Source organism: Toxoplasma gondii, chromosome VIII, assembly GCF_000006565.2.
Source record: "Toxoplasma gondii ME49 chromosome VIII, whole genome shotgun sequence".
NCBI classification, from domain to species: Eukaryota; Apicomplexa; class Conoidasida; order Eucoccidiorida; family Sarcocystidae; genus Toxoplasma; species Toxoplasma gondii.
The window spans coordinates 368,821-389,527 of NC_031476.1; the positions used below are offsets into that span (position 1 = coordinate 368,821).

Genomic DNA, 20,707 nt, shown 5'->3' on the forward strand with positions numbered 1-20,707 from the left:
GGAGAAGAACAAGAGAGAGGTTCGACGAAGCTCGAGAGAGAGAAGAAAAGGAGAAAGAACAACAGAGAGAGAAGCAAAGAGGTGTTATCAGAATGAGAGAGGGAGTCTGGCAGAGAAGATGTTGCAAGACACAACGAAAAGGAGTCTAACAGACACGCAGAACGAGAAGCGATCATGCATGTGAGATGGAGAGACTAGTCGGTACGCAGAAGAAGGCAAAGCAGAATGTTCTTTACTTGCAGTTATCACGTATTTTCTCAAATGGGCGAGAGGTTCAACAGGGGGGGGCACACAATCCGAGGTACAGACTTTACATCCACCTCGAAGAATCGCTTTAGAAACAGAACAGATGACCTTCCCGACTCTAGGCACCGTCTTTCGGAGGCCTGTCGGCACCCGAAGACTTGTGTTTATTTGTGTATACGCAAGCATATCTATCCGTATCTCATGCACATGTATATTATGTACATCAATGTACGTGTGTATATATGCATGGGCCTTATCATATGTTTCATTTTGTGCATTGTGATCTGCAGGAAGTTCACGAAGTCTCGTGCTTCAGCCAAAGCCAGCATGAGCTCAACTGAGATAAACCGAGCTGAACAGAAGAAGGTGAAACCGGGTCGCTCGGCAACACTTACGTCTTTGGTCGTCCAGAACGGAACAGGAAAAATCCGCCACTGTTAGTTCCTACCGACGGCGAGGAGTCGCGTGTGATTCAGAAAAGAGCGATATCTAACCAGAACGCTAGCGGGGAAGAGATCTATGTGGTGTGAATGAGGCTCTAGAATGAGTCTGGGAGAGATACACTTCTCTCAGGAACTCTCATGGATTGAATGGTCCGTATGCAGCCGGGCTTGTTCGCTGAAGAGGTGATTCAAACCGCATTCATGCATGCCCCCATCTCGAACTTCTTAAGTTCAATGGTTTGCACGAGAAACTTAACGCACTATCTATCCACATATCTCTCTAGATAAATACGTGTCTGCCTGTCTATCTTCCTACTTATCTATCTCTCTATCCATCTGAATAACTATGTATTCATCTGTGTACATGCCGATCTACTTAAATATCAGTGCATCTATCTGCCTAAATATCTATTTTCTTCCTTGCTCTCGATCTATCTATACCTGTCTTTCTACCTCTTCATGTGCATATCAATATATCTATTTCCCCCTTTCTATCTATCCCTACAGGTCTATATACATCTATACAAACATATATATATATATATATATGATATACATGTATATATATATATATATATGTATATTCACGTATGTAGGAATGTATTGGGATGGCGTAGGGCACTGGAAACTACTAGAGGGAACAAATATAGGAGATATCCAGATCATTCGGTCACGGCGGCATGGCATTTTCGTAGGTCTGTTCCGGAGTCTCTGATTCAAGAGATGATCTCCTTGATGCCATGAACCCTTTAAAATCGTGAATGGCTTGAACGCCACGGCTTCGCACCAGCGTGGAGCGCTGAAGATCACTGTGCTTCACACAACTGACTCGTCCTTTTTTCTCATTGACAGAGATCCAGCTTCTCTTCTTCAGAGCTGTCGCCCTCTGAAAACGTGGAGAAGAAAACGCGCCGAAACAAGGGGGGGACATCTTCCATCTTTTTGTCTGCCGTAATTCCTAACGTAACAAAACCGCAGTCTCAAAGAACAGAACCTCAGGCGGCGTACATCCACTCTATCCGAGCCACACACACATATATATCTATAGCTATTTACAATTGTATTTATCCCTATGTGCGTATCTGTGACCATACAGCACAGAGGTTGACATATAAATACATCTGTTACATGTATCTGAGTAGAGAGAGAGAGGATCGGAAAACGTCTAGGAGTTTCCAGACAGAGCTGAGATATTTGGGTCGTGTGAGGCATCGGAGAAGTCTCTTCCGTCGAGGGTCTCTGTGATTCAGTCCTGACTGAGTGGTGTCGAGCTGCTAGCCTGTCGCTTCGGCAAGAACTGACGAGATCTCGTTTCGACGCTAGTGTGGCATCTGCCATTACTTGGCATGCATGCGTCAGTGCAACTAAAAAGAGCAGAATTCTAGGATTGATTCGCCTATCAAGCTTCCCGATAAAAGACAACGAGTGCCTACAGTAGCTCAGCTGCGAGGGTATTGCGCTGCATGTTGTGTTGTGATCAGTGTCGTTTCAAAGAAGAACTCGACTCTTCAGATGCTTTCCGAGCGACGGGGAAGGGCACGAAAAGGCGACAAAGACACCCGGGGGTGTCTCTCCGGAGAAACGAAATTCCGTAACCATTCAGGTGAAACAGGCATCACAGGAATTCACTTTCTGTCTCTCTCTCTGCCGTTCGATTTCCCTCTTGTCCATTGGCTCTTTCTCTTCGACGCTTCCAAAGGCCTGATCGACGTTCCCTCAGAAACTCAGGTGCTGTGGTCGGCCACCACGAGCCTTTTCTATTTCCTCTGTGCAGAGATATACCTGCAGAAAAGGAGAATGAGGACTCAAACAGAAAGACAGAGACGAGAGAAAGGGGAAGTCCGACAACAAACGCCTGCAGGGAAGAGAGATAGGTGCCAATGAGGAAGAGAGAGAATGAGGAGAGAAAGTGAGAAGAGAGATTGAGGCGGATAGACATCGGGGAGGAAAGAGATTCGGGAGGAGAAAGAGTGAGGAGAGATGAGAGCGATAGTGGAAAAGGTCGCGACAAAAAAGGAGGGAAAAAGCAAGACACGGGGAAATCCCGGCTGGATGCGTGCATCGACTCGAAACTCGAAAAAGACTCACACAAGCGCAAACGGGGACCCGAGAGAGCCGCGGGCAATGGAGAGACGAGTCGGCTTATAGTCGGAGAACCCATGCAACGCCGGCAAAAAAAATTCGCTGTGCGTGGCGTGGCGACCGCGCACTGCCGCAAGCATGCGCAGGAGCAAGTTCACAGAGGAGGAACTGGGGAACTGGTTCGTGGATGGTAGGGACCCTCGAGAAAGGTGAAGCTGTTTACTTGTTTTCCATGATGCGCCGAGTCGCCCGTCCGTAGTTGTCGTCAAGGAGCTTCTGCAAAAATGGGTGAGTTCTGAAGCGTTTCTTCTTCGCCTCTCGCCTTTTCCCCGTTCCTGCTCGGTGGCTTCCCCTCTCCCACACAACGCACAAAGTCTCGCGGAAGGGGGGGGCGCGCGTGGGGCTCTTCAGGGGAAGTTCTGGGCGGGGTTTCCTCCCGCTTTTTTTCTGGATCCTGTGTCTCTGGTAACTTCCTCTCGCACGTTTGTCGTCTCCCGTCTCTGCGAGTGCATTCAAAGCGTCCTTCGCGGGTGGAAAACTGCTCCTGGCGATGCACAGCAGCAAACGCGCGCGCGGGGGAGAGCTGCGCGCCGCCTCTCTCGGGTCTATTGACGCGAGACGTTGCCTCCTTCCTCGCAAAAAAACACAGTTTTCTCAGTTTCGGTCGAGCGAAAGTTTGCGCACCTGCGGATTTGCCGTTTCGTACACGTGCTGACTCTCCAGTGGGGCAGAAGCGAGTGCGAAGGGCGCATGCAGTGGCGCATCTCTTCCCGGTTTTCTGCGTTCACAGTTTCCGTTGCTTCTCCTCAAATGTCGCGAACAACGCCCACGCGCTCCTGCCTCCTCATGCACGCGCGAGAGGGCTCTCAGGTTCCTCTAGTCGCATGTCCAGTATTGCCGACAGCAGCCGAATCGCTTTCTTTCCACCTTTCCATTCATGTGAATGTCTGCTGTGCCAGAGCCTCAGCGAGAGCGCGGAGAGGCCGCGGGAACTCCAGATGCGTGGCCAACTTGCGTACTTTTTTTCGAGAGCTGGAGTGTTCGCACAGCGCGAAGTTTTGTTGTGTGCTCCCGTGTTTTCTACGTTGGCGGGTGTCATCTCTCGAGATTCCAGCCGTCGTGGCTTCTTCAGTGTGCGAATGTGAACTGTGGACGTCGTGCGTCGTCTTTTGCTCCTTCAGGAAAGCCCAACGGTATCCGTACTGCTCGCAAGCTGCGCTCTCGCCGCAGAGTGCAGAAGTGGGCGGACAAGACCTACAAAAAGGCGCATCTTGGCACCAGGTGAGTGTTGTTGTCTCTCTCGTCCCTAGAGACATAGTGGTGGTTTCGTGATAAATATACATATATTCATGTATGATTGTATCACGCGCTAGTCACATGCTCCTTTTACATATATCCAATGATAGTCATATATAAGTACATCCTTTTGCCTTTTTCGTCGTTTTCGGCGTTCTGTCTTCACCGGACATAGGATCACTAGTTCGCCATTGAGTTTTCTTGCCGTTGCTTTAGTGACTCAATCCGGAGCATGCAAGGCTTGCAGTGGTGCAGACGCGTCACTATTCCCTGTGCTCTTCGCACTTTCTCTTCCCGGCGCGTTTCCTGCCCTTTCCTGTGAAGCAGTTCCGCAGCGGGTCAGGTTTGCTGGAATGCGTTTGTCGGATTCGCCTTCGGCTCAAGAGGCGCATGCGTGCGTGAACTCTGTGAGCAGAGAGTCAGCGTTGCTACGTCGTCTTTCCTTCTTTTCGTTCTGGACAGGCTGTCTGTGGTTCCCTTGCATCGCGCCACTCGCGAAAACAAGTCATTTGTGTCTCTCGTTTCTCTTCAGATGGAAGGCGAACCCGTTCGGAGGCAGCTCCCACGCCAAGGGCATCGTCGTCGAGAAGCTGGGTATTGAAGCTAAGCAGGTGCGGAGACACTTGAGTCGCAGTGCTCTCCACTTAACAGATTGCTTCTAAACTGTGTTTCCTTCCTTCACAAGACGGCGAGTCTTGTTCTCCCCTCTGTGCTGTCTCGTTCCGTCCTCCTGACTCTTGTGCTGTAGCCTCTCTGCTGCCCACGAGGTCCGCAGCTGTATGTACACCCCATGCATGGCATACATATATGTATATATATATATGTATATATATACATCTGTATATGCATGTGTGTATATTTGTAATGGTTGAGTTCCCCTTCATAGGCGTTGCTCTCGCGCGGTGTTTTGGAGCGCGTGGAGTGTCACGGGAGGGGGAAACTAGGGGCTTTCTACGTCGAGACGCCTTCCCTGCTTTCGCCTCTGTTTCCTCTTCACCGCTTCCGGTGTGGTGTGTGGCAGCCCTCTGTCGCCCGCACTGTGGGGTGCCTGGGGAGGAGAGAGAGAACGAAGGGGGGCGGGATGCAGAGACACCTCAGAGGAACGAATGGTCTCCGTTCTGAGCCTCCATTTGAGGTTTCTTTGAGCTTCTCCACGTGCATCCAGGAAATTCACTTTTCTAGCGGCCGCGTGTATGTCGATTTGGGAATCGGACGTATATGACGTACGACAGTTGGCGAAGAGCAGAGAGTGGAAGGGGAGGCCTGTCGCGTTTCTGCCCTCGACATCCGACGCCTGATGCATGCGCTGCCAAAGTAGTTCGCTTCCTTTCTGGTGCCCACGTGGTGGCTATGCGCGTCTGTCACGTCTCTTTTGGACGCGCGACATTCTTTCGGTTTCCACTCTGCGCGATCTGAGGCTTAGGCCGGGTGCACGAATGCTCCTGAACCTATCTATTTATACATATATAAATTTATATAGATTTATGTTTATATTTATGTATATATATTTGCGTAAGGATGCTTACCGTGTGCATGCGTACAGCTCTTTTGAGGTGGTTTGCGCAGGGCGTTTGTCTGTTGTTTTCAGCCCAACTCTGCTATTCGTAAGTGCGTTCGTGTGCAACTGATTAAGAACGGCAAGAAGATCACTGCCTTTGTTCCTCGTGACGGTTCGTTGAACTACATCGACGAGAACGACGAAGTCTTGGTCGCCGGTTTCGGTCGGAGTGGTCACGCCGTCGGTGATATTCCCGGCGTTAGATTCAAGGTCGTGAAGGTTGCGGGTGCCTCTCTGTTGGCGCTCTTCAAGGAGAAGAAGGAGAAGCCTCGCACGTAAAGGTGCGTAACAGGACGACTGTGTTCCCCAGGGGCAGTTCGCGAGAAAACGTGGTGGTTTGTGTCTGCGCGGAAAGTCGCTGGTGGGTCGCCACGCGGTGTACGTACAGCTGACGTTCTCGGGAGATTTGTGGTGTCTCCGTGTGACCGCGGGGACGCAGAGAGGCGAGACGCCAAGAGTCGACTGACCTCGCTCTCTGCGGGCTTCTCTCACCTCTGCGTTCGTTTCTTTGTTTCTCTTTCCCTAACTGAAATAACACTTTCTTCCTCACACCTTGTATCTGTCCACCGAGAGCCTGCATCTCTCCAAACAGGCATAAAAACGCAAGCACGCCCCACGAGCATTCAGCGCTTGCGGTTCAGCCGACTGTCTTGGCGCCCCTCACTGTGCAGCCCGTCGCCCACCAGGCGAAGCCTTTTAACCAGGTCATCTTGGTGTGTAGGGGCCTGTACACCTCGAACCCCCCTGTAGAGAGGCAAGAGTACTGTAACTCGTACTCTATTTATAGACGCGTATTTGCATGCAAAGATATATACACGTACATATATATATATATATATGTATACGCACATGTGTGGGTAGTGGAGATTGCAGTATTTCGTAGCTCCTCGTCTTGTGAGCACTTGAGGCTGGGTTCCTCCTAAGTAAATGACTTCGTGTAGAATATGCGGACGTTGAAGAGATCGTTTTCAAAGGAGGGTGGACCGTGGCCGAGACTGGTGAACAGACGTAACACCATTTCCAGATGTGCTCGGCCATCCAGCGCAGCAGCAAGAATTGAATATACATTTTCGACTCGAAAGAAGGAGACTTCGTGCAGCTCTGGCCTCTCGATCTGACCCTTCACATATCACTATCGTGGTCGCATTCCACATTGGAGTCAGAGAGAGGGCTCCTTCAGTTCTCGTTTCTTCCGTGAAACGACAGGAAGACAAGCGTGTACAGCAACCCAAGCAAATCTGGAGGCCATGCGCGTGAGCGGAAAAAACTTCTATCGCCCTCTTGGCACAGAGTTGGCGTTTTCCCTCCGTGTCGCGTCTCTCCTTTGTGGCTTCCCTCGTCGGTCTTGTGCCCTCTCACCCTGGGGCAAAGTCCTTCACGTCGCTCCATGCAGAAAGTCCCGAAACCGGCAAATGTATACACCTGAGTCCCTGCCTTCCACGTCCACAAGTAGATAGACCTCTCCAGTGTGTCTCTCTCCCAGAAAAAAAAGCGAGACGAGGCCGCTCCACAATTCTTTATACACCCGTGGTTATCCCTCGCCGGACTCAGAGAACGTCTCTGTCTCCCTGACAAGAAAAAGATATAAACACGCATCTTTTATCCCCTTTTGTCTGATGGCAGTCCACCCCAGAGCGAAGAAACATCCCTCACTTGCCTGAACTGAGGAGGGAAGGAACAAGCCTCGTGATTCAACAAAGAGTTTCGGACTTGTGCAGCGGGGCCGACGCTGCCTGTAGAGGTAGAAAACCCTTTCGTTCTGTGTTTCGTAGAGAAAGAGCGGAAAAGATGCTTCTTCCGAGGCAAAGATTTGTTTCCCTCGACCACTGCCTTCCCTCTCTACTTTTCCCTATTGGAAGCGGCGAAGAACACGCTGCCTCCTCGCTGTCTGGAAGATAAAAATCCACGACGAGGAAAGCCACGCCCACGAGAGATCTCCTCAATTCTTACAAAATCACAGGAAATGATCAAAAGACAATACGGAAGCCCTCCGGTTTCTCTGGAGAGGCGAGGAACCGCCAAACAAAGTCTGCTCTACGACCCCTACGCGCAGATCGTTTTCCCTCTCGTTTATCGTAACGAATCCTTCCTCTTCCTACGCATGGTGATCAGGGCCATACTGGTCCCACGCACGGCGTGTGTGCGCCTACCCTTCGTTCTCCGTTTCCTCCACCACAATCCAGTTTGCCGTCGCCTCCCTCCACATCACCTCTTCTGTATTCCCTATTTGCCGCTTGTTTCTTTCCAGTTTCTTCCGTTTACGGCGCTTCCTTTGTTTTCAGTTCCAAACTGCCGTCCAGAACTCGGCACTTCCACATCGTTTTTCCGTCTTTCTGGCAGCGCCTCCGGACCTGTTTTCCACCCATATGAAAAGGCAGCAAGCCCCAACTACAGCAGGCACCCATGCCACGTGAACCCGTTCTTCCACGCAGATCCCGTGTCTCTGCGTGGAACTGCAAGGGTTCTCTCGCGCTTTTCGTGTCTTCTGCCTCAGAAGGTCATGCTCTCGCTTCTCTTTCCGAAGCGAATGCCGAGCTTGGCGGATTCGTCGCAGACGAAAATGCACACGAGCGAGAAAAGCGTGGTGAGGAGCGTGACGCTTCCGACTACGACACCCATGCCTCCGGCGTACCCTAGGTTGCCAAAGAGAGCCATGACAAAGTTCCAGAGAAAGAACCGCGCAAAGTTCCCCGTTATCAGGGAGAGGTCGAAGGACTCAAAGTGGCAGAGGACGGAAGCCAAACCCATGACGAAGGGCGTCCACATGTCGATGAAAACGTCTGGGGAAAAGGAGAAGAGCTGCATGCGCCACGTTTCGCGGTTCACGTCGTCTAAAAAGTGGCGCGGAACGGTGATCGACGCATTCGTCGTCGGGAGAACTAAACACCACAACATGACGGTCAGTGCTCCGGAAACAAAGCCGAGCCAGCGTGTAATTACTGCCAAAACAGGCGACGCAGCGTCGTCGTCCATCCTGGGATAAGAAACAAGAAACAGACAAGGCGAGTCACGAGAGACAGGACTCACAGACGAACGCCAGACGCAAAGACCAGCAACGCAGGGAGGGCGCGCGAACGCCGGTCACAAGAATGGACAGATTAACACGGATGAAGAAAACGCACGAAAAACGACACGCTTAGCTTGAGCGGCTAGAGCGAAAGAACGGCCAAGGTTGAGCAAAAGCACGAGCGCGACCCTGCGAAAAAGCCTTCGCGCCCGACGCAGCACGGATCAGAGCGTTCTCGACTCCAAGGGGCACACAAACGGAACCGAGGCTGTGCTTTCCTGTCTCCTGTAGATCTGTAAAACCCTGCGTTTCTGTCAGAGACGGCTTCCTCGCTTTTGAACCGCCACGGGAGAACCTGCGCGAGAAAGCGGAAACTGGGGGTTCTCTGTGAGCTGAACTAGAAGCAGCAAAGAGACGCTCCGCTTCCTGACTGTCCTTGATGCTTCCGCATTTTTTAGCAAACATATGGCTGTTCTTATATGTGAATAGAAAGATGTGTCCGTAGGGGCGGACGGGACAGATCGGGAATGACACCGCGGAAGGGAATGCGGGGAAAACAAATGAAAAAGGTGAGAGACTAAGCCGCAGAAGCATCTAAGGACAAACAAAGCTGTTTCCGTGTCGCTGTGAAAAGCACGCGGGACGTGTCGGGCGCTTTCACGGAAAAAATCTGGAGTGTGCCTCACTTTACGTTAGGCCGCTTACGCTAAACAGCCCAAAAATAAATAGTCAAACCACCACACAGATACGCGACAAAATCATGCTTGCTATACGTGAGAGAAGCATGATCTACCTTCGCCTACACATGCCGAGGAGAGGATATAGCGTGCTTTTCCTGTCTCCGGCAGTGAGGCTTGCCCAGAGAAAGGAAACTTCAGAATTTGCTCAAGTATATCGAAAAGAATCACTAACGTCTGAGGCAAAGAGGAACTGCTCGCCTACCCTGTTGTGAATCGAACACAAAAATGGGGCGAGGAGAGCACACCTCAGTTCTCGAGTTTTTCTTCAAAGAAGCCTTCCCCTTTCCGCCTATCCCACACAAAAGCGCAATGCCAATCAAAACAGCCATTGCAGCTTGATTTGGTGTCTTTACTAAACTATCGACTTTCTGGAGCGCACATCGCCGCAGGCTCCCTTTTTTCGACAAAACTTTAAAGCACCCCGCCCAAATGCTACACCATGCCTAGTGCGAGAATAGTGCACGCCACTGCTGGTTGCTCTGTCCATGGAGACCCCCCACGAATTGAAATCCGCGAGACTTGAAGAGAAAACTCACCTGCTAGACTGTCAAAGGGAAAAGAGCGACAGGCGGAACAGGCGTATGGACGGAAGGTAAAAACGAGGGATGTGCGAACTGGCATCGGATCGCAGCAGAGAGACGGAAGCTTCGTCTCCTCTTGACCATGTGTCACCAGCAGGGGCACATATCAGCCAAAAGAGGCATTCTGTAGCCTACACCTGGACGGACTGCACTCAAAATCGCTAATGGTGGAAGAAAATGAAAATGCTGTCTGGTAGAGCGACCATCGCGAAACAAAGGACGGGCCAACAGAGAGGGCAGAAACGGAAAGAACTTTCAGCCGGCGGCGGATAACATAGCAATGGAAGGTGATAGACACGGTTAAACAAAACCTGATGCTACAACAATGAGAGGAGAAGCCATTTGCGTCTTGGTCTCGCGTGTATCATACGAAGTAGACCCTTCACGGGGGGGAAAGCCCAAGTAAAACAGACCATGTTCTCTGAGGAGTTCTTGACTCGTGTGTTGCCAGCTTGGTTTCCGTGAAGCAGACTCAGGACCAAATAGAGGATGTGTGAGGAGAGCTATTTGAGTGCGTGTAGGCACGTTGTTTGTTCACCGGTGTCCTCGTGGCGGTTGTGGGAGCTTCTGAATGAATCCGTGGCTGACATACGACAGACATAGACAACGAATCTGTCTACTCCGTGTATCCGGTCCGAAGATCTAGGGCATCTGTCGTTGTGATGTCCGCGAATTCCTCCTTTTTCCACGCTAACTGGTTCCGCATTTGCCGGGTGATCTTACAGTTTCCTGTTCTCTTCCCTGGCTTACTCCTGTGGTGTCGCAGACCTGACCAGCGTCTCAGGTCAGAACCCTTCAACTTGTCTCTGTGTGCGTCAGTTCATAACGGACACAACCGAACATGCGACAAACCAGAAATATTAGGAGCGCGAGAGAGGCAGCACAGCAATCAAACACGAGTTTCCACGTTCACGCACTGCTGTATCGCATCCTCCCTGCGTCGTCGAGAAATGACAATGAGTGTTACCCCGTGATTGAAAGAGCTCTCCATTGTCAAGGTCTCCACTCAGACACCGAGCGCATGCACTCAGAAAGGACGCTACGTCCAGCGAACCGTGTGACGGAGAACGCAGTGATTTTCGTTGTTCGCCGAAAGTTCCGTGTTTGTCGCTCTCTGGAACACAACCAGGAAGCTCTGTGTCATTTTCTGCTTTCGCGTTCACTTCCGTGAGTTTTCAGCGACCAAGTGGGTTTCTTCTGTAGCAAGGGCACTTTCGGAGTAAATCCTGTTGCGTCTGCATGTACGAGGTTTTAATGTCGTGCCAAAGATTCCAGATAACCCGGATTGTCCTTGTTATATTAATACACGGCGTCTAGTTGGATCGAGTTCTGCAGTCATCATCTTAACTATGCTGACACACTGAAACTTGGATCCGGCGAACAGAAACCTTCGAGGTCTACAAGGGTGTCTCGGTCGCAGAGATGACTGGAAAATGGAGACACCCACACTTTGTGCTCGAAAGCGAACGACCGTCGGTTCCATCCAAAATGCGCTAGACGGTCTCTGAACACATTCGATATTGCCTTTCCTGTGGCTCTGTTGCCAACGAAATAATGCTTTTAACACCGCAGAATGCGCTGGACTGCCTGACCCGCTTAGACGCTCGCTTTGCCTCTATATCCTTGAACAAAGCCTAGCCATATTCGAGCCTTTGAAACCGAATGGTGGCGCTGACGATTGCGCCAGAAAAACAGAAACAGCACGAACGCAAACGGGGAAGAAAATCTCTCCATCGTCAGCTCTTGAGAAGGGCCGAGACTTGAAGAAGCCGGGAGAGTGTGCGAGGCAGATGCAGAGAACAGACTCTGTGGCGAGGTACAAGAACATACCGAGAAAACAGAGGAGGGAGAGAGAGAGAAAGACGCGCATGTACAGGCGGCGACGGCAGCAGAGAAATAGTCAACTGCGTGCTTTCCTTGCAGGACAACGAAGCGTTCTGTCTTAGGTCAAAGCGTCTCGGCAACGGGTGAAAAAAGCCACCAGGTGTCATTCGAGTCCCCCATGCCTTCGTCCCCTGCGTCGCTCCTTCGATCCCACGGTCCTCTTCAGTGCCATAAGCTGAGAATCGTTCAGAGTCTCCTCTTCCTCTTGAGAGTGTTTCTCCACCTTCACACCCTCCTCACTTGGTCTCTGCTGCATCCTCTTCCTTGTCCGAGCCTTCTTCTTTCTCTGTTTCTTCTTCATCGCTGAGGCAGATGACGTCAGCGTCCTCGCCCCGCGCCTCAATTTGTCTCTGCATGTCTTCCAGACCAGAGTATTTCTCGAGCACGGACGAACTGGCAATCACTTCCTGCAGAAACTGGAGACGATTCGCGCGGTACCTTGCGAGAATGGCGTCCGAGCAACAGACGCACTGAGGGCTTCTCTCCGACACCAAAGACAACATCCGGAAGCCTACAGTCAAGAACATCACAAAGGCGAGTCGCTTATTAGATGCGCGCCAGCGTTTCGACGGCCGACGGCACTGAACGTAGATCCTTGTCCTGTAAAACACAATCGCGAATGGGAGGGAGAAACTGCAGAACTTGCACTCATCTAGCAGCACACCTCTCCGAGTTCGACTGCGCTTTCCCTGAACAATGAAAATCCAGAATCTGAAGGGTCTCCGGATCAACAGCCATCAAAAAACGCGTTTTAAGAGAACGTGCAAAGTGCTCTGTCCCGCTCGCAACCCTGCAAATCTCGGCAACGCGCAAGCTGTTGTACTTCATCAGCGGACACTGCCGACACTGCACTGTCAAACTCGAGCACCTGATCCTTGTCGGAAGAAGTAAAGAAGTCAAAAAGAACAGCGACCCTCCTGGTCTGATCCTCGGCACGAGGCGCGTCAGGTCGCGACGAGGAACTCGACAGCACTCCTACTTTTCTCCTTGAACGACAGCAACACTCGACTTCAGAAACCTTGAGAAACTCGCACAGAACCTCGTTTCAGAAAATTAATATCATGTCTTCCGTCTTTGTGGTTGATGCTCCGCTGTCCAGAACGGACCGAGCGAACCTTTGATCGCCTAACAGCTCCTCCTGCACTCCGTCGACTCTCTCGCACTCGCATGCGAAGTCACATGCAAACTCGCACGCAGAGAATGCAAACCCAACCGCATGCAGACACGCAACGCCTTACTCGAGAAATAGCCTCGCACAGTGTGAGGCGTGGCTCCCATGCAGGAAAAGCCATCCGCCTGTCTCTTTGCTTCGCTTGGTCTTGTCTCCTTGCCCTGCCTTGCTCCGCCTACTCTTGACGTAGACGACCCAGCATCAGCGGCAGCCACCGAAGAAGAGGAAGAAGACTGGGAGGACGAAGAAAGAAAGGAAGAAGAATGAGAAGACGCGAGAGGATCAGATGGAATATGAGGCGCTGCAAAGCCCTGGGGGTGTTGGGTCAACGCAGCGAGAAGCTCGACAGCGACGCTGCATGCTAAGCAGCTGATGCCTGGTCGCGTCACGGTGCACTGCTGGTCGAGGGATCTGAGGATAGAGAAAAAAAGGAGATCGCGTGGAAGCACAGCAGTGTTGTCGACTCCCTTTTACATAGTGCACAAGTTACAGACCTTGAAAGCAGAGAGAACAGAGAAAGATGCAGATAATGTGAACGTGAGCACGACGCGGGAACACAGACACGAACATCCTCCAGGGGGTGCCTCCAGCGAGACCGAGTTGTGTACGGAAACAACCGCAAGTGGCGTCCCCTCTTCTCTTTCTCCTCCTTTCGTTTTGCATGCAGGGCTTCTTTCGCGGTCGTCTGTTGTGCGTCTTCTCTTCCGTGGTCTCTCGCAGCTCGTCGCCACTCTCTTCTGCACCCTTGTCTTTCTTTTTTTCTCCTCTTCTTCGTCTTCTTTTCTCTCAAACTCTCTCCCTCGCTTCCGCGTCGCCCTCCCGTGGTTTTCATACGGACTCGCGTGAAAGATTTTGTTTCCGCTCTCTTCCGTCGCTTGCCTGTTGCTCATAGAGTCCGCTGGAGCTGAGATAGCGTTGCAGAAATAGCAACCTAACTCGTTACCTCCACATCCCTGTCGCATGACCACCATGGAATCGAAGCCGAGCCCAACTGCCATCCCCAGAGGCGCTCCCCGTCTCGCCTCGAGCGACCTGAGGTTCCAAACGTTTCAAGACATGCACAGATACGAGAGAACACCGAAATGCCAAGCGGCCTTCGAAATCGAGAAACACCAAAAACTTCAGAGCTCAAACCGACGGCTCATCCCCAGAAAAAAGAAACACAAACATACACACACACACAAACATACATCTGTCCAGAGTGACAGACGCTCCAAACTTCACCCGCGTATATAGCCATGAAAACAAGACTCCGGATACTCGAAAGACGCATCGCCATCGGGATATAACCCGATGTATATACATATACATATATACACATATATATGAATACGTATGAATATACTTGACGCAGGGGGGTATGTGTGTTGAATGTGATTGTGCATGACCACTGGACGCCTCACTTGTCGGCAACGAGAAGCGAAGGGAGCCAGCGCGACTCTTTCGAGTCTGTCAGCATCATGACGACATCGTGTTCGTCGATCAAAGAGGAAAGGAGATCATGCGCCTCTTCCAGACTCCGCCTGCCAGGCAGCGCAGCTTCGTCCCCGAAGCGTGGATGTCCTGACGAAAGTCACCATTCACCGCGAAGTCTGAAAGTCGTAGTTTGCGCCTTTCATTTCAAAAAACAACATGCCCTTCTCTCGACCTTCCTCTGTGTCTTCTTCTTCTCGCTCTGTGCCGAAGTTTAGAAACGACTCTGTCCTTCTTCCGCTGCAAGCATATATGTCTAGCTCTATCGCGTTCTGCGCCTTTGTTTCCAACGTCTCTTCCTCTCTTCATGCGCAACATCTACACGAACGGTGCATTCCTTTTTCTTTCTCCCTGGAATATGCATTTTGAGAGACATCTGGCTGCTTCAGCGTCAGCGTGGAGGAAAGGAGACACCCCACAGAGAGAACAACAGAGTCACGCCCGTTTACAGCGACGAACGTTTCTCCTGATCCGCACCGTTACGGAGCTCCTCCAAACACATTAGGTCCTTTTCTGTGGCAACCTCTCGTTGCCCCGAAATGCTTTTTCTTTTCCCTTTTCTGTCTGAACATCGTCTTTAGGCACCTGGCATGGGGATTTCCAGGTCGACGCCGCGACACCGCAAATCTGGTCGGATGGCCAAGAGGCGCCGGCAGGCTGCGTCGACTTTTTTCACCCCTCCGCTGTTTCCAGCTTCTGTTCCCTGAAACCACAACGCAACACGAGAAGAAAGAAGGACTTTGCGTCTTGCGCGTCCACGTTCTCTAGAGGGCCTTTTCTCCGCAGTGTAGACATTCTGAGTTCGACTGCTGGTCTAGATCTTGAAGGGGTCGCTGTACCGCATCCGAGTCCGACTGCGCTTGGCATGGCCGCCGCGGCCTGTGTGTGAAGGTCACTCTTTTCCAGCGTCTACCTAAACACCCGACGCGGGGGGTGTACCAGCTGCGAGAACAGGCCTCCTGTCTCTCTGCGTCTCCCAAATCAGCGAGGCCTCTAGCCGGCGCTGTCTGTCTACAGACTGCTGAGAACGCTGATACACACACTCAAGGAAGCCTTCAGGTTGTCTCTCGAGACAACGCGCGGAGAGGACAGGCCCTGGGGGTTTGGAAGCCCCGAACAGCCTCCGGAAGAAGAAACGCGTGAGGAGACAAAAGAGTCGATAAACAAGAGGAACTCCTTCAGCGAGCTCAGCGACGCGAGGGAAGAAAGGTCGCGCGCCTCGAGGGCCACAAGACAAAAGAAAGCTACTACAAGACAGGGAGGACAAGAAGCAGGGATGGATGAGGAACGAGAGAGCAGAAACGACTCGCGGACGATCCATGAGAGGCGTTGCACACAATCTAGACGCCTTCTGGCTCTCAAATGTAAAAATAACAATCCTTTTGCGTATCGGCTTTTCCTCCTCTCTTGGTCACAGCCTCCAGAGAGTGCAGATCAATGTAAAAACCGAGATCTCTCTGAATGTGGAACAGGCATGAGATGCCTCAAAAACCACAAGACAAACACGCACGCAGAAATAGCCTTTCTGGAGGTTAAGGCCAGTTTCGAGATATCCCACAGCTCTGCGCGCTCGGCGAGTGCCGATACTCCAAAGGATTCAGATGAATTCGACTAGCGAAAAGCATTCGCGACTCTGTACCTGAGACACAGCGTCCTCGTAGGTGTACAGAGACTGTCGGGCTGGGTTTGAGAGCGCGACGCAGCTCGAATCCACGAAGGTAAATTCCCTGCACAGTCCGACAGGCAATGGACAGACAGAGTAACACGACTCAGTGAGAGGAATTGAAGAAGACGCGGATGGAAAAAGAGGAGAAAAGACAAAAAGCCAGAGGGACATATGTCTCCTGTTTCACAGCTCAGCTTGGCCTTTGACGTACCTAACTCCCCAAGCAACGAGGAGACGAGCGACACCGCAGCCGAGGGTTCCAGCGCCGAGAAGAAGAACGCGAAGATCTTGAATTCGACGGGGCTCGAAAGAAGGCAAAATCCGCCAGCGAATTAGCTGTACATTGAGCTCCACTGCGTCTCGCTGAATCACTTTTCCGTCCAAGTAGCGTCGCAAAGCAACGCCAAAAACAGTGGAGGACGCAGGGGAAGACGCGACTCTGTGGGTGGCCTCCGAGGGGCTAGCCGACGAGAGGCGAAGCCAGCCAGAGACGACGGTGGGGCAGAGACGAGTCTGACGTTCTTCCTGCAGACACGAAGGAGACCCCGCGCGGCCGCCTTCGGACTCGGGCCCACCCGCAACCTGTCGATCCACGCCTCGGACTGGAGAAACCGAAGAGACAGAGTCAGACGAAGGAGACGAAGAACATGGAGAGGAAGACGACCACGAAGAACACAGTGGCATAGATGGATGGAGGGGATCAGAGAGAGCTCCAACGAAAGCGCGTTGGGGAGGAATGGTGACGTGGAAAACAAGAGTTTGAAGAGACGGCGCCGCATGCGTTTTGCTGAGATGGTCGTCGGCAAAAAGGGGCACTGCCGTGGCAGAAGAAGCTGGTCGTCCGCTTTCCTTGTGAGGCATCAGAGACTCGGAAGAGGCGAGCATGCGATGGAGCAGGAGGTCGCGGAAGGATAAGAGAGAAAGGACCTTGTTGTAGAGAGAAAACCGAACAGACAGAATAAGGAGAAGATTGCGCAGAGGCCACCCGACAGCGTCTGGTGCGCCGCTCGGGTCTAGGTAGCAGAGATACAGTGTACATACACCCGGCGAAAGCAGAGATGCGGGGGTTCGACTCTTCGCCCAGGACGGAGAGGAACCGGAGTCGCGTCCAGGAAGATAGGACAAGAGCGCGGAGAGATGCGAGGAAGACAAGAGCAAACGAGAAGCGGACGCGTTACCGCTCTCGCACGCAGAGATGTCCGGTAAGAGTGGACCCAGAAGCTCAAGCGCCGTCAATGGAAGAAGGAGATACGGCCGCTCACTCGCTTCCTCTCTTTCTCCTTCGCTCTCGCCTCTTGCCGCCTCTTCTCTCTCCTCTCTTTTTTCGCTGTTGGCCTTTTTCAGAAGAAGAAACACGCCGCCTCGAAGCCAGAGGGCAGTTCCGGAGTCCAGAGTGTAAATACACCTTGAGAGTGACACCATTTCATCGAAAGTGAAACAGCTTTCGTCGCCATCTTGGTCGCTTCTTGTTTCTCCACTTTTATCGCCTTCTGAATGAATTCGGTTTCTTTCCTTATCTTCGCCTCGCGCTCTGTTGAGTCTGTCCTCCGTCATGGAAGGAAGAGAAGCAGGACGCGTATGAACGCCCTCTCTTTCTTCGTCGGAGGTGTCTCCCTTTTGCTCTTCTTCTCTCTTCTTTCTCGCTTCTTCTCCCCTCTCTCTCACATTCTCTCTCATCTCCTCTCCCTTCTCTCTCCTCGTCTGTCTTCGTCTTTCGTCTTTCGCTTCCGTTCCTTCGCTAGCCTCGAGAGCAGAGTTTCCTTGTGTTTCTTTGTTTCTCTCTTTTCGACAGATCGAGCAAGACAGGACACTACGGGGGGGACGCAGCAGGGTGAAGTCTGCACCCGGCCGCACTGCCGGAAGAGCCACGGAGTAGAAGGCGACGAAGGCCTTCAGATCAATGAAAGTGATGAGGAGAAATCGGCACGCCAAGGCGACGGGCGGCAACGCGCTGTACATACTCTCTGCCCGCCACGGTGCGTGCAGGCTCTCGGGAGGCGCAGGAAACGCAGACGAAGACGGAGACGCAGTCGAAGACGGAGACGCAAGCGAAGAGGAAGACTGACAAGGCGCGGATGCCGGGTCCGCGGCCGGACTAACGCTCGGTTGAGGCAGCGAACATGCAGGAGGGAACTTCCAGAAAGAATCTTCGTAGACAGGAAGCTGAAGGAGGCCGAGCGAGGCCCTGCATGCAGACGCAGTTTCCGCTTCTTCTCTGAGGCGCGTGTCTTGCCGCACCACGGAAGAAGAGGGAGGCCGAGACGAAGGAGAAGACCGAGAGCAAGAGGCAGACGGAGGACAGGCGTCTGTGGAGAGGAGTGGAGCCTGTAGAACCTGAGAGATGGCCGCCTGGCGATTGAAGGCTTTGAACTGCTCAAGAGAATTGCAGTTGTACAAGAAGCCGAGGAGAGGGACATCTCCAGTGAAACAGGGAGGAGAGGCGAACGCTGAGGAGGCGCAGGAAGAAGGGAGGACGGAACAGAGCGACGGCGAATCGAACGCTGTCTGATCCAGTCGAAGGAGCGCGGGAGAGAGAGAACCCGTCGCCGCAGAGACGGCTTTCTCTCTTCTCCACTCCTGTCCTCCCTCAGGGAGAGACTCCGCCCGACGAGGCGCTCGCACCATGCAGTGCTTCGGTGTCGAGACAGCCAACAGAGGGACCCACGGCGTCTGCAGGCGCCATTCTCGCAGTTTCTTTTCTTCCAGTTTCTGCCAAAAAGAGATATCGATGCTCAGAGTGAAAGGCTGAAATTTCAGGACAGGGCGCGCAGCTGCAGAGGAATACCACGTTGAAGACGAGACAGCAGCGGTCGACGCACACCGACTGTGAATCGAAGAACATGCGGAGACAGCAGGGGGATAGAAACAGGAGGACTCGGACGTCGACGGCTCGCGTTCGTCTCTTGGCAAAGGACTAGTCGGACATGCACGGGCGGACTCGGTGCCCGAGACTTTGCTCTTCTTGTTTTCCGTCTCTTCATCTTCTGGGCGAGAGGCCTCATGGCCGCCAAAGCCGGCAGGCGCGGCGCACTCCGCGTCGGCGTCCGGCTTGTTTTCCTTCTTAGTTTCCATCTTCTCGTCCTGCGTTTCTTCTTTCTTCTGTGCTCTACAGCCCTGATGTCAATCTCTCGTTTTCGTTCTGTGTGTTCTGTCTCTGTGCTCGTCCCTCTCAGCGGGGGAAGAGCGGAAGCCAAGGAGACCGCGAGGGGTCCATACACTTGGAGTCATTCTTTGTGGCACCTGCATGCGCTGCAGAGGCGACTGCTTTCGTCTCTCCAACAAAGGGAGACGCGAACGGAGTGCGAAACGAAAAAAAACTCGGAAGACATACGGAGACAGTCGAGACCTTGAAAAAAGAAGCAAAGGGAAGCAGACGCGAGGACATGAGAGACCCGGAAAGGCGCAAGAGGAGGACAGGGGCAACGGAAGAGTGTGTGACACGGAAAGAGCGAAAGGGAGCAGGAAAACAAAATAAAGGAACGGCGAGGAAAGGATGGCCTTGACGAAAGCCGATTGTACAGTGCTTCGCGCCCCGCCGTCTCGGCAGCGACGCTCTCCAGGGTCTCTGTCTTTCTCAGAATGCAGATGGGGGAGCAAGAAAGGCGAACGAAGAGACAGAACAAGGTCAAAGTGCGACTCACACACATTTACCGCACAAAAGGACCAAAGCGACGAACAGGCGACGGGGCTTGAAGCAGGGAGGAAACGGACAGCGTCCAATTCTTCTTGGTTCCGTGGAGAGCCCAACATTCCTGCGGAAACGAGGAGCGGGGGAAGACCTCCCGTCTCGGAATAAGACGCCCGAGCTTTGCGTTTTTTTTGACAAACACTTTCGACACGCTGTGCGAAAAAAAGCGACCCCCAACGCTCTCCCGTGACCCTCCCCGGTGTTACCAGAGAGACACGCGTTGCAAGACATGGTTTCGGAAGTTCCCGGGGGTTGGCGCCAGTTCGGTTTTTGCCAAGATTCGAAACTGTCTGGTTAAAGAACGGACAAATTCTCCTTTCTCTACACGTGCCGCGTTTCCTCGTCGTTCCGCGCTCTCGCTGCTCCTCCAGAGACACGAGTAACGCGCGAGGCAAGACGTTGCTTCCCGATGTTCGTGGGACAGAGCGGGTCGTTCGCGCTGTTTCCGCGCCAACCAACGCGAATCTTCAACAGCGTCCTTCCAGAAAAGAATATCACTTTGTGGTCGAACCACACGAATCCAATGACACCTGCCTCGTCACCCACCGTCTAGAACGCGCTTCTTCGACACAAAAAAACCGAAAAGAATGGACATACCGGTGCGGCTGACCCTTTGGGGCAGGTGGTGGACACCTGAGCTCGAGCATTCACAACTCAGTTCTGGCTAGCTGCGTCTGGCCGCTTACTCAAAGAAGCGACTTTCTCGCGTGTTTGCTGACAGGCTTGGCGGTCTGCGAAGAAATGTTCCTCACGGCTAAAGTCGCAGACTCCACTTCGTGGAGTTCACAAGCCGCAAACAGGCGGCTTACTCGTCTAACGCAGCGACTGCCAGCCGTCAAGTCGGGATCGCCGGTCTTTCAACACGGTTTCAC

The 20,707-nt window shown here is 52.5% G+C and overlaps 5 protein-coding genes across 5 annotated transcripts; 1 reads left to right on the forward strand and 4 right to left on the reverse strand.

Moving 5' to 3' along the window:
- Positions 1–2,304: 2,304 nt before the first annotated feature.
- Positions 2,305–2,850, reverse strand: TGME49_229660 (hypothetical protein; the record flags this gene model as incomplete). The annotated part of the gene is made up of 1 exon (XM_002367859.1): positions 2,305–2,850. The coding sequence occupies one exon, from the start codon at positions 2,848–2,850 to the stop codon at positions 2,305–2,307; it is 546 nt and encodes a 181-aa protein (XP_002367900.1).
- Positions 2,851–2,941: 91 nt separating this feature from the next.
- Positions 2,942–5,904, forward strand: RPS23 (ribosomal protein RPS23; the record flags this gene model as incomplete). Its single annotated transcript, XM_002367860.2, has 4 exons — positions 2,942–3,059; positions 3,953–4,052; positions 4,600–4,678; positions 5,656–5,904. The coding sequence occupies exons 1-4, from the start codon at positions 3,056–3,058 to the stop codon at positions 5,902–5,904; spliced, it is 432 nt and encodes a 143-aa protein (XP_002367901.1). The 5' UTR covers positions 2,942–3,055.
- A 2,211-nt stretch (positions 5,905–8,115) lies between these two features.
- On the reverse strand, positions 8,116–9,203 carry TGME49_229680 (hypothetical protein; the record flags this gene model as incomplete). The annotated part of the gene is made up of 1 exon (XM_002367861.1): positions 8,116–9,203. The coding sequence occupies exon 1, from the start codon at positions 8,596–8,598 to the stop codon at positions 8,116–8,118; it is 483 nt and encodes a 160-aa protein (XP_002367902.1). The 5' UTR covers positions 8,599–9,203.
- Positions 9,204–11,620: 2,417 nt separating this feature from the next.
- Positions 11,621–19,219, reverse strand: TGME49_229690 (autophagy-related protein 7 atg7, putative; the record flags this gene model as incomplete). The annotated part of the gene is made up of 7 exons (XM_002367862.1): positions 11,621–12,348; positions 13,076–13,419; positions 13,888–14,040; positions 14,412–14,571; positions 15,067–15,184; positions 16,121–16,208; positions 16,359–19,219. The coding sequence occupies 7 exons, from the start codon at positions 19,217–19,219 to the stop codon at positions 12,074–12,076; spliced, it is 3,999 nt and encodes a 1,332-aa protein (XP_002367903.1). The 3' UTR covers positions 11,621–12,073.
- A 48-nt stretch (positions 19,220–19,267) lies between these two features.
- Positions 19,268–19,934, reverse strand: TGME49_229700 (hypothetical protein; the record flags this gene model as incomplete). Its single annotated transcript, XM_002367863.1, has 1 exon — positions 19,268–19,934. The coding sequence occupies exon 1, from the start codon at positions 19,895–19,897 to the stop codon at positions 19,268–19,270; it is 630 nt and encodes a 209-aa protein (XP_002367904.1). The 5' UTR covers positions 19,898–19,934.
- Positions 19,935–20,707: the final 773 nt, after the last annotated feature.